We start from the raw sequence: 13,529 nt of genomic DNA on the forward strand, positions 1-13,529 counted from the left end.
CCATTTGGATGATTTGTACTGTATATTAGCAATATTTCTGGTTGTTATGTACCCTGCATCTTTGTATCCTGCATGTGAAATATTGGATGTGAAGGATTAGTTGGTGATTTTAGTGCTCTGTACTCTCTGGCTCAAATCCTGACTTTAGTCATGAGTGAAAAGAAGTTTGGGAGTCCATTCCAGTTCCCACTAGATATTTTGCATGTATAGCAAACCCACCTGAAAGGTCAAGTTCACGGAGCCAAGTTTACTCAGAAGCAAAATAGAGCAAAAGAAAAAGAATTACTTCCAAGACTTCTGCTCCAACAAGAGTAGCCTGCACACAGTCCCCACGAATTAGATGCTTTGTTTTAGTAGTGAATTTGACAGAGCTGTGTGTAGGAGCTGATGTGTTTCAGATTTCATCTGTCATTCCACGAGCACTAAAATCTACAAGCCAGATTGCAGAAGAAAGAAGCTGAGGTCTGAAGCTTACTCTTCTTTCTCGCTTTTTTTTTTTTTTTTTCTTCTAGGGGGAGGGAATAATTAATGTGTTCATTAATTATGCCTTTGCTGTACAGTTCATTGGTGAGACCAATGAACTCTAAATTGCATAATCTACAATAAAGATTGAATTTTGCACTGTACAACACTAACACAATTTCAGTGGCTGGTGATAGCTTGAAATGAGCTATTCCATGGTCCAGTTGCTTTGCACCTGCATTTATAGGTCTTCATTTTCCTTATTGCTGATGCTCCTGTCTTGTCCACATTCAACTTGTCAAGGTTAACAGTCTTATTGTCTAATACTTTAAATCTGTGGCAGTGTTTCCGAAGGCTGTTCAGAGGTATGTGACTTGTCCCTTATTTGTTTTACTCTTCTTTGCATTTCCTTAGCTGCTTAACATGATTCTGCAAGAACAATTTAAAACCTGAATTCAATTTAAAAAGTCATCAAATGAGGTAAACTGGAAAGTGTGTAGAGCAAATGACCTCATGTATAATGTGCTTACTGTGGCAAGTTCTCGAATTCTGGCATGCAGAATATATGCAGAACTATTTTATATTTTAACAGAACAGATGAGTTTCCAGTGTTGCACATGCCTTTTCATTGCTTTTTTCATTACCTTTGACAAACGATCTCAGGGCTCTTACTGCCTGTCAAATTAGGGTAATGAGAAGGAGCAAATGGATTTTTAAGTTTGTTTTAGTGCATTCTTCAGGGAACAGAAGATCACTTGAATTCATGGGTCACGGTAAAGGTTAGCATGCATACAGCTGCAGAGCAGAGACAGTCTGCTCTGGGCTCGGCTCAGAGACTAGCAGGGCAGGCTGGCGGCCAGAATGAGCCATAAAAATAATGAATGGATTAGCTCTCTGAGGCTTAAACTGGTAAAGAAAGAGAACATGGAGCTGTTTACATATGTTCTCTAATGAAAATAAAATTATTCGAACATTTCTGTTATGCCAGTGTATTAAACAAACAAACAAAAAGTTTGCAAGAAATCAAATGTTTTGTACTTCTTTGTAATGTGATTTTTTTCCTCCCTTCTCATGCTGCTCTTTCATAATAGTGAAACTAACAGAATTAGATAATTAGTATAGTTTGTATTGCCATGATTAAAATCATCATGTCATTCCAATAAGAAAGAAACAGAAGAGAGATGCTCTTCTCCTATGGATGATTCAAGCAATTAATTTTGTCTAACAAATAACATAATAGTGTTATCTGTCTAAGAAATAACAAAACTGGAAAGGAGTGCCCACAAAGATGCTGCAGAAAGTTTGAAGTAGGCATGTACTAAGGAATCTTACATCAGAAAACAGATGTAGGCAGAAAAAAGATACATGCCAGGAACAACAGAGTCTACATTTTTTTCCTTAGCATAGCCACATGGTAAGGTTCAGATGGTGGCAGCAAATACTAAGAAATGAACTGTATAGTCTACTCTGTATACTTCTATATAAAAGGTATAAATGCATCTGTAGTATCTAGATAAAATGTGTATTTTCAATATTTTTCATTTATAATATTAAGGTGGGAGCACTTTAGCGAATAAGCCTCTGAAAAATAACTGATAAGGGTAACTAAAAAAGAAGCTTTTATGCTAAACACAACTGTGAGACATTTATTAGAGTAAGCGATATGAAATATTTCTCAACTATGTATTATTGTGCTTTCTAATCTATTTCTGCAACATTTGCCCTTCAAAAGCGACAGATTTTAATAAAGTTTGATATCACACTTTAATATTTTTTAGGGTGAATCTGTTTTAGCAATGTTAATGGCAAATGCAAAGCACCTTCTTACATGTCTTGTGACTCTATAAAGTGTCTTTTTCCCTTTTGTGTGCATAAGGATGAGCTTTTTTCATTTGTGGAGTCTAACTAATTTGAATCCTCCTGTTCATTGTTGCCTACCTGGATTCATTGTTTTCAGTTGTTGGTTTTAAATTCTGGTCTGATATTTGCATACTGTCTCCACTATATGTTGTATTACATAAAATGAACTGATTTCTTATCGTACCGTTCCAGGCTTCCAGGACCCTCACGAGTGCCAGCTGCAGGCAGCAGTACCAAAGTCCAGGGAGCTTCCAATTTAAATCGGAGAAGTCAGAGCTTTAACAGCATTGACAAAAACAAGCCCCCACAATATGCAAATGGAAATGAAAAAGGTAAGCGATTAGAAGCTACTAAGTTGACTCTATATAACCAACAAGAAAGAAAAAAAAAAACCAAACATCCACAAGGGTCAAAGAAGTGAATGTAGTGTTTAGACTTGACAAGGAACACCTATGGAAATTGGGGCCTGAATTAGGACTTGTAGTTCAGTTGGGATTAAAGTTCAGAAATAAAAACTTGCAAGATGTTATAATTGTATTTTATCCCTCTTTGACAGAAATATGATTGGGTGATTTTTCTAAAGTAAAAATGAATCCATACTAGATGCCTATAATCTTGTTCCATATTCAAGTCTACTCATACTCAAAGGAACACTACCATAATTTTCAGGGGACTTTGCACCTTAGGTTCTAATGGATAAGAATCAGAATATTGTATTTGCATCAGAATGCTGCATTCTTTAAGAACCTTACCTACTGTGTACATGATACTGAATAGAGGATTGGAAATTAGGTTTAGTGAAATTTTGCAGGGATTTGGATTCAGTGTTCATGTTTTATTGTCTCCTTTCAATATGAGCTTCCATTACAACAACATACTGGGTTCCCTGGGTCCTTCTATTTCTCTCACCGTGCTGCTGTTTTCCTGGAAAATATGCCTCTTCAGGCTTTATCTCAGAAAGAATAATGTAAAAATTCAGCTTTCTGAGTTGTGTAACTGATCCATCCCCTTCCTCCCCTTCTTTCTCCCTTTGTGTAATGAACAGCATTTTATTCATATCTCTGGGTTAGAATACAGTTGAAAATGATACAATATACATAGTACCCGTTTGCATCCTTGGGGTCTGTGGGAGGAACAAGTATGCAGTGAATGTTCTTCATCCAAGCAATAGGCAGCTATCCAGATTTTTTTTGCAAAACTCTGATGAACACACTTTGCCCCTAGCTGTATCTGAAGATATAAAACCATCCTTTCAGTAGTTATTTCTTTATTTTTACTATCGGGGTTGAATGTTTCAGATAGTTCTATAGTAGGTTTTATTTTACCAAGGACTTGTTTATGTCAAGACATCCAGGCTAAAACTAGAAAGAGATCAGAGTGAAAACTGAGCAGACACTGTATAGTTCACAAATACAATAGTGAATTTATGAAGTAGGAGATGTGGCTACTTGAGTGAAGGTATGTACAGCAGTTTAGGTTTTAGAATTTCTTCATAATGTTGACATGTTTGCTACTGAAATATGTGAGAGTGAAATGATTCAAGGTGAGACATGCTTGTAGCTATTGATATTCTTAGCTCATTACTTGGAAACTGTCTTTTGATTGCTAAGGTTTACATTGCATTGCACATTTATGTGGCTTTTGCATGATGGATTTCTTTACTTTCTTATTTCTTTACAGAAAAGAATGAGAATCTTGGTGAGATTTTTGTAGTGAAGTTATCACTTGCAAGAGGATAAAGGGTTTCTTTTTGTCTATAATAATTCAATTCATTTTACAGGATATAGAAGATGTAATGTTGCTTAACTAAGGAGTACTATATTTGAGATGTTTCCATCTGCTGTTTTTTTTTCCTGTCAAAACACTCAAATGGATAGAAAAATATTGATTTTACATGATAATCAGAGCCAAATAAAAGTCTGTTTTGGGGTATAAAGCAGAAGTTCTTTAGAGAAAATGACTACTGTGAGTACAAGAATAGCAAAGTGATAATTTTTGTAATATCCTAAAAGAACAGGAGAACCTGTGTTTGAGTACACCATGCTGCTACTTTGCCTGAAGAGAAAAACAACTGAACCAGGCTATATTTTAAATTTAGTTATTATAATGACTAATTTTTGAATATTACAATGAAACTTCCCAGTAGTCTTTTGATATTTTTTAAGTATTTGAAGATGTTCTGTAACCTGAGATCTTTGAAGAATTTATTTAGAGACAAACTTGAACCCTCCCAATAGTAATAATATAAAAACCCCAAAACTTTTACAATAAAAAAAGTGTCACCATACATTGATAAACTGATTTTTCCTTAAACATAATAGACCTTATATTTCAAATTTTACTTCTGATGCAGATACTTGGAGCAAGACAACTTTACAGCTTCCACTAAATAGAGACATAGTCCATATATTCTGATTTCTGAGATATAGATCATATAGTAAATAATTAGTAAATAGTTTGTAATTCTTCATTAGTGTTGCATAGATTGAAGCAGAAAAGAGATGACTTGTGGTAAGTAAATAGCCATTAGAGGTTGAGACTTCCAAAGCTCTTCAAGGGCAGACCACTGTTGTTACATTTTTCTCTTCTGTATACTAACCAGTACGTGCTATAAGGACACCTCAGAAAATATATACAGCATTAGGTTGGTGGTTTGTTTTTTGTTTGTTTGTTTGTTTTAATCCACTTATATGTAGTACTTGAAATTCATTTGTGTATAACATGGTTTCCAACTCAGTCACAGTGGGGAGTGGATATGTAATCACAGAGTTAAAGGAGACCTGAATGTGATCCAAAATAAGGTGTGATATATGTCTTTATTTAATACTTTATATATATTAGTATAATTAGTATATAAATATACTAATTTATTTAGTCTCTCATTAATATTATCTTCTTTGAATGTTGCCTAAGGAGTAGTTCAGCACAGGAGGAAACCTAGTGTCCTTGAGCAAATGCAAGTTTGCTCTTTTCTGGGCAGAGCCCAGTTTTTAGGGACAGACAATCCATTACTGTGACACAGATAACTGTGTGTAACTCTCTTTAAGTCAGAAACATAGAATGCACCAAAACATTAAAAAAACCATTAGCTGAAACTTGCTTGTGGAGCTTCAGTGAGGTCTTTTTTTTTGCTGTACTTTGCAGCTTACAGATCAATTTCAAAGAACATGTCTGTTTTCCAGATATGTCAGATCTACCTGCTTCCAACTTAATAACATAGAGATGGAAATAAGACTAGAAAAATTAAACTATTTGAATAAATTAAATATTCAGAATGATAATAAGGTGGATACCCAGGGCTTTTTCAGTACAGCAAAGTAATGTTCTAATTCAAGTCACATTTTAAAAACAAATCTTTACCCTTTAGTCTTAGAAACTGTGTATCTGAACACTTATAAGTGTCTTTATGTCATGGAGTTTAATTACCAGCTTTTCAAAATAATTTAATAATATAAAATGGTGTTTGTGTATTCTCCAAACTTGATTTTAACAGTATTAGGTTATTTTACCTATACCAACTCTGAGAAACTCTGCCGTGGAACTCTATTGTCCAGTGATGGAAGTTGTTAATCCATGGCCAGTATGTAGATCTGTAGCTCATTGTGTATGTTCCTTCTGGTGCCAGTGTTTTTCCAGTTGTTCCTAGTCGTGTTCTCCTCCTGTGCTGATAAGGGCTAGCTACTTTCTCACGAACAGCCTGAAAGAGAAAGTTGAACAAGCTGAAGTCTTGTTCATGAGAGGCAGTCTCATGAGATAGACCTCCCATTCCTCCAAACACCCTTATAGCAACCCCTTGCAGCTCTTCCATTTTCTACTAACCATTTTTATTGTGAGTGACTAAAAGTGGGTAGTCTGGACCTAACTTTGCTGTCATGATGGAGCTATTGTCACAGAGGTCATCTTCTCCAGCATCACAGAACACAGCAAGGGTCATGGATGAGAAGACAAAGGAGATAATATATTGGGTCCTAGTTCAACTCTTTACATTGCCCTTTATTTGTGAAACAGCCTATGAAAAGTGAATTTGAAATGTCTATTCAGTTGTCATTTCCTTGCTGGGTTCTAGAAGAAATTTCTCGTTTTGCACTGAACACCCAGGGGTGTTGCTGCTGTGCTTTTACAGTGGAGTTTGGGCTGAGCTCTGAAGCACTGAGTTCTTGAGCAGAATGCAAAACGGTTTCCAGTACAAGCTGATGATGCATTCAGCTGTGAGGGGTTAAGCCTGAAACAGAAGACTGTCTTCTTGATAAATTTAGTTTACAGAAATAAGAAATCCTTGTCATAGGTTGGGTTCGCTCTGTCTCAAAATCACCACAAGGTGGGGACAGGTTTCATGTAATGAACAGCTAAAGCCAAGCCCAACTGAATGTGCAGAAAGAAGTTAATTATGTGCAGCTTCAAGTAATGCATTTGTGCTGAGGGTGAAATAGATCTTTTAATTCCACCTATTCATACATACAAACAAGTTCTCAATATTCCTTGAGAGCATGCAGCACATATTCCTTGCAGAAATATTAAGGATACCCTTTAAATTGAAAAATAAAAGCAAGTTAAAGTTCTCTGTAATTTTTTGTTGCTGTTTATGTTTTGTGGCATAGAGATCCAATAAATACCAGTGGCCCCAGGAACCTGTGGGTTTTTGCTATATGTATGCCAGAGTAAGCTGTTGATGAAATAAACAAAAAAGTAAATACTCTTCTTTTTACATTTCCCCCCTCCCCATGAGTTTAATATTATATAGCCAGAAATATGGCAAGGCATGCGTTCTTCTTTTTAATCAGCATGCTTTCAAATTTTTTTTTTATTATTATTTTTTGGAGTAAAACTAATAGCCTGAAGCCATACGAATGTAACATAACTAATACGACAGAATGTAGTGGCATCCCACTGTTCACAAATTTTGCATGTATTTTGCATTAGCTTTGAATATTCTTATCATGAACTGTTCTTCTGCAAAACTATTGATATAGCTTAAGACCCCAATCCTCCTCTGTATTTAGGGCAAGCTTAGTGAAAGACAAGATGTGTGCAAAAAGGTCCTTGTACACACCCGGTTCTGGGCTACTAGCCTCTGGGGCTGATTCCTGATATAAATTAAGGAAGTCTGAGGGCTGCAGGCATTTCCAACAGTTGTGGTCAGCTCCAGGCGCTCTTTTTTAGCATCTGAGGCTCACCAGATAATTGCAGGATGCCAGCCACAATTCCTGCCTTGGTCCCAGGGGAGGGATCAGCTCTGCAGCTGCCCACCAAAGGTGCTCCATGGTGTAACTTGGAGCCTGGAGAATATGCTGTAACCTCTCGTGTCACAAAACATACTCTGAAGCAACCCTTTATCAGTTAATGTTTTCTTGCCTAGAGCAGGACTCAACAGAACAGCTCAACCTTCTGTGAATGAGCTCGTTTACAGAATCACAGAATCATAGGATGCATAAGGTTGGAAGGGACCATAGGTCCAATCTCCCTGCTCAAGCAGGATCATCCTAGAGCACATGGCACAGGATTGTGTCCAGACAGTTCTTGAATATCTCCAGTGAGGGAAACTCCACAAACTCTCTGGGCAATCTGTTCCAGTGTGTGGTCACCTGTACAGTAAAGAAGTTCTTCCTTATATTCAAGTGGAACTTCCTGTGCATCAGTTTCTGCCCACTGCCTCTTGTCCTATTGCTTGGCACCACCAAGAAGAGCCTGACTTGACGCTCTCCCTTCAGAGACTTGTACGCATTGATGAGGCCCCCTCTCAGCCATCTCTTTTAGAGGCTGAACAGGCCCAAGCCTCCCAGCCTATCCTTGTAAGAGAGATGGTCCAGTCAACCATTTAGCACTGTGGAGATTGCATATCAGGCTGAGGAGCACACAAAAGACCCTAGGCAGATGGAATTATATGGCATCTACTGAAGGTGGAGTTGATTGGCCACCTGGGACCAGTTGCTAATAGAGTTAAACTAATAAAAGACCTTACAGTGTCTGTCATGGTACTTTTGCTCATACATTTTTAAAATATTTTTAAACTACTTCTTAGTGCTATTCAGAGCAGTAAATTTTGCTGTGTTTGCCTTCTCTTTGTTAAATTAAAAACAGCTCTAGTTTCAGTATGCTCAAATTCCATCTTTCCTAAATGTATTAGTGACCTTCAGAGTTCCATAAGGGTAGTCTAATCTTTACTAGGCGGGATTGCTGTTACCACTTCATTTCTCTGGTGCTCCAGAGTAATCATGTTTAAATATTCAGATGTGTCTTGGGAATCTGAACTTCGTACAGAAGACCTTAACCCTTTCATGCCTTAGTCAGTTTTACTAAACTAGGCTGGATGACTTTTTTGAAAATCACAGCTTTTAATTCGCAGAGTTTGATTAGTGCAGGAGTCTTGCTCTCATTCTTTCTGAAGATTCACCAAAGTTCCTGGATGATGTAAAGGTAGTGAATGTGCCAGAGCCATGTAAACAAGCCTTTTGTACCTACCTGAGCTTCAGGCCTAAAACAGCTATTGTTGCTGTACCCATGAAGGTGATATATCAGTGTAACTTTCTGGTACTGAAACTGGTGAAATTGCTGATAAATTTTTTTCCCATCTATGAAAGTTTTCTGAGATAGGTTCCTGAAGTCAGCTACTAAATATTATTAACTATACTTAAAAGTAGAAAAAAATATTCACCTTTTTTTGCTTTTGTGAATATTGATTTTATCCATTTAATTTTAGTATTAGTAATTATTAGTATTTAGTCCTTCTCCTGCTGCCCAAAACTTTGGCTTTCTAGCACATATTTTAATTTCACTAAACATCAAACCCATCTTTGGTTTTGTTTTTCTACCAGAATTTTAGTATTCTTTTTTCTTCAACATCTCAGTGGTTTATATTTGTTCTTTTATTTGGAAGAATTTCTTTTTGGCATATTAAAGATAAAATCTTAAATTGCATGGCTTGATTTGCATAAGGAAATGGTTGTAAGGAAGGTGTTTCCGAGGTTTACTTGAGCTCATGGAAGTACTGAACAACACCATGGTGATGGGAGGAAAGAAAAGTACTTCCTATTATCATGTTCCATGCCCATATAAATTATGTTTATTATAGATCTCATATAAGTGTGTTTTAGATGCCAGAGGAGTATATCACCTCCAAGAAGGAGATGGAAGAGTAACTATACCACTATGTTTTTTTTATTTTTCTAAAGCAGATTCACCAAAAGGCCCTCACCCATCTGCAGGCATGAATGGAAATGTGCAGCATCCCACCAGCACTGGGCAGCAGCAGGTCTCTGCCATACCCTCTCCAAGTGCCAGCAAGCCTTGGCGCAGCAAATCCATGAATGTCAAACACAGCGCGACCTCTACCATGCTGTCTGTGAAGCAGCCTAGTCCCGCAACCTCCCCTACTCCAACTTCAGACAGGCTCAAGCCACCACCTTCTGAAGGTGTGAAGCCCCCTTCGTCTGGACAAAAATCTATGCTGGAAAAATTCAAGCTGGTTAATGCTAGGACTGCTCTGAGACCTCCTTTGTCACTGAGCTCAGGACCCAGTGACAGTGGGAGAGAGGATGATACCTTTTCAGAGTGTGGTGAAACCGATGTCTTAAGTGGTGGGGTGAACAGCGGCGGCTCGACAAGTAGCAGTCCTAAAGTATCACCGAAGTTAACCCCTCCGAAAGCTGGCAGCAAAAATCTCAGCAATAAAAAGTCTTTGCTACAGCCAAAGGACAAAGAGGAAAAGAACAGGGACAAAAACAAAGTTTGCACTGAGAAAGCAGTCAAGGAAGAGAAGGATCAGGTTATTGAAACATCTACGAAGAAGAGCTCAAAAATTGCAAGCTTAATCCCAAAAGGAAGCAAGGCAACAGCAGCCAAGAAGGAAAGTTTAATATTATCTTCTAGTGGGATCCCAAAACCTGGATCAAAGGTGCCAACAGCAAAGCAGAGCACTTCCTCCACATGCACGGGAAGTAAGGAGGTTGAAAAACTGAGGACTACAAAAGGAAACCAGTCCCAGTCAACAGCAAAATCTCAGCTTAGCGAGAAGGCTTCTCCTTCCTCTGGTCTTGCTTCTTCTGAAGGGAAGGAGCCAAGTGCAGGATCCTCTGCAGCTCTGTCAGCCTCGATGGCTGCAAGTAGTGGTCAAGGCACAGGAAATGGTGTTGTCCAGCTTCCTCAGCAACAGCAATACAGCCACCCCAACACTGCCACAGTAGCTCCATTCATTTATAGGTAAGGTCATGGAAGAAAATTGTTTTCCTGCTACCATTTAGGAAAAAGAACTAAAATGGATAGAGTAGTGGTGGATCATGCTGTTACAGTTCTTATCTCCCAGTTTCTGTCACAACATCACAACAATGTTTTCCTAGTATCATTTTTTAATTGATGTTACTGTATGAAAAAATTCTTCCAAGAACTATGAGTCTCTACCTTGTACAAAAGCAATCCACTGCAAATATTTGCCATTCAAAATTCAGGGTGTTTTCATTAGAAATACAAATCATAGGGTACATTGTCTGTGCTGCTTTTGAAAGGTCATAGCTGAGTCTGGGTTTGTAGTGGGAATGTTTTTGTTAGCATTTTAAGAATCTCAACATATATTTGCTGATATTTGATAATATTTGCTTAAAATACACTGTTCTCTTAAAAAATCCTAAAATAAAACTGCTAATGTTTTCAGAATATGTAACAGTACTGGTAGGATATTTAAAGAAAATCCATACTCAAACTTTTATAAGTATTCAAAAATATTTCAACACTTTGGGTAGACAGAGAAGGTTACTCTTTGCAGATCCTTTTCCTGTTTAGTTTTTTACATGAAATAGGTGTATGCTATGGTGTATAATATACATTATACAGGTAACTACCATGAAGGCAGTTAATTTTTACAGGCAATAGTAACTCTTCAGATGTCCAAGACTCTGGAAGAGAAGAATGAACAGTTAAATGTTCTAGCATCAAACTTTGAATTTATTTTTCTGTATGATAGAGTAAATGAAGGGAAGTTGGGAGATTTCACTGTTGTACAGCTCAGTAGACAGGGTAAGTGTAGAAAGATTGACAGGCTGGTTTGAGTAATGATTTCAGATGTCAACTGTTGAAGGGCTTTAGCTACAGTTGTGGGTAAATTTAACATCTGATAAAATGACAAATTCATTATTAAGCAAAATATACTGGTACTTTTTGTTAGTGAGTAGTACTCTAGATAATCTTGGCTAAAGATTAAAGAAGTGGTGATGTAGGCTCTGAGGGAGTATATATATCATTGGATATAACTAAATATAGCTTCAAAACCAATCTGGATGAGTGATAAGTTCAGAAAATTATATGGGATGGAGAAAAGGCTCAATATAGGTTATATTTATTCTAATATGCAGAGGATAGCCTCTTGAGTTTTAAGTAGATCTGTTACTGGATGTACTTAATGTGCATGTGTCTCTATAACTATCTGGAATAACATCAGTGATACACAGAATTTGTAGTGTTGTACATAGGACAGCCTACTTATGTATTAGGGTACATATATAAGAAGAGAGAAAAAGAAGCTAAGCTTTGCCTTCAGTTGTATGTGCTATTTAATGGTAATTTTGCTATATATTAATGCCATTTCATTGCGTGGTGGAGATATCATTCCTTTAAGCTTCATCATGAAGCAAAAATGTATTTTGAATTTTAAAGGGTGATAGAAATGCATCTTCCAGTAAAATTTGGTATTAATAATTATCTGTTTGCTTCTAGCAAGCAGCAAAGGAGACTATTTGAAGTTAAATCTCACAAGAAAATAAATTTTTCAGAGCCAAAGTCTGATCTCAGAATACCATACACCCAGAGTAATAGACTGACTTTGATGAGGCTACTTCAATATGTATCTCTGTAACTGAGAGCAGAATCTGACTCAAAAATAGTCAGTAACCACATTTCTTAGAAATCTCAAGGGCTTTGTAATACCACACAATGATTTCATAGAAGAATATAAATATAACCAAGGATAAAATATCCATATTTTCAAAGTCAGCATATTTATTTTTGTGCATATATGGTAGGTGGAAATGAACATGAGCTGGGGTATTGTAGCTACATTTTCTTGTTCTTAAACATAGTTATTTTCTGAGACACCACAATTTATACACTGAATTTTCGTGTTTCCTTGTTACAACTTTATATGAGTTGATAAACAATAGTTACCATCCAGACTAACAGGTCTTTTTTCCAGCTAGAAGGAATATCTAGGCTATTTAAGTTTGTGCTGCAGTTGTTGTAAAAAGTGTCAATAAAATTTAGTAAAAATACCATGGTTTTTATCCAGAATCCTGCAGAATCTTGCAATATACTGGTGTGATCAGTTTAGACTGATAGCACAAGGATAAGTAAGCTAGCAGTTTTTCTGGTTTGTTGCTGATACCTGCAGATATAATATATTTTGGAGTGTTTGTTATTAAAGAGGACATTACTGTAGATTTGTGAGTAAAAAAAAAAGTATTCCAAAAAGTTTGTTTGAGACTGCCTAAATAGAGAATGAAATCCTGTAACAGTTATCATTACTCATGTTTTCAAGGAGTTGTATATTTTTATTAATTGACAGTAGGTGGAAAAATACTGTTTCACTGGCAAGTTCTCAAATGAAATATTGCACTATTTAGCTTTGTAGTCTTGGTGCTTTCTCTTGTCTGATATCCCACTGTATTTTTATTCTTAAACAACATGGTGTGGAAATTCATTTGGAATTATTGCTTCTCTTCAAAGATTAGCTGCAATAGTCAGAGTTGCGTCTAAGTGGGTATATTTTAAATTCTTCCATTATTCTCAGCAAGTGATTATTTATTTTAAAACGTGGTTGTGAATGTATTATTTATAGTCCCTTATGTGTCCCCTCTGAAGCTGACTGCAGGATCCAACTGATATAAGACTAAAGTAGATGTAATTTAGTTGCCAGAAAGCTTGAAAAGGAAAAAAAAAAACAAACAGGAAAGCTAAAAGGAAGGTGTAAGAGACTGTAAACTATTTAAAATACACCAGACTTTACAAATTACACATTCTTCTACAAAGACAAAATTGGAGGAAGATGGAAATTGTGCCATCTGCCAGAGTCCCTTAGACTTGTATTGAAATTGACCATGGAATTTAGCTGTCGTTCTAGTGATACTTAAATTTCAGATGAAGAAGAGTAACAAAGAAGTTTAGTACTTACTACTCTACTGTGAAAACAAGGGAAAAAAGGATAAAATAATGCAAATAGAAAAAAT

At 36.6% G+C, this 13,529-nt stretch overlaps 2 protein-coding genes across 13 annotated transcripts in view; one reads left to right on the forward strand and one right to left on the reverse strand.

Moving 5' to 3' along the window:
- Positions 1 to 13,529, forward strand: part of NAV3 (neuron navigator 3) — a 514,063-nt gene that overhangs the window by 373,774 nt on the left and 126,760 nt on the right. For 10 of the 12 annotated variants that reach the window (XM_050324425.1, XM_050324431.1, XM_050324426.1 and 7 more), the window contains 2 exons: positions 2,515 to 2,654; positions 9,492 to 10,518. In XM_050324425.1, the coding sequence (XP_050180382.1) occupies positions 2,515 to 2,654; positions 9,492 to 10,518 (1,167 nt within the window). The remainder of the gene's footprint in view (positions 1 to 2,514; positions 2,655 to 9,491; positions 10,519 to 13,529) is intronic. The other 2 variants (XM_050324433.1, XM_050324423.1) reach the window with 1 other exon arrangement.
- PPP1R12A (protein phosphatase 1 regulatory subunit 12A) overlaps positions 1 to 13,529 on the reverse strand; it is a 1,052,766-nt gene that overhangs the window by 148,663 nt on the left and 890,574 nt on the right. The window lies entirely within an intron of this gene.

This window comes from Myiozetetes cayanensis, unplaced genomic scaffold (genome assembly GCF_022539395.1).
Source record: "Myiozetetes cayanensis isolate MyiCay16 unplaced genomic scaffold, myiCay2020 scf3, whole genome shotgun sequence".
In the NCBI taxonomy this organism is placed as follows: domain Eukaryota; kingdom Metazoa; phylum Chordata; class Aves; order Passeriformes; family Tyrannidae; genus Myiozetetes; species Myiozetetes cayanensis.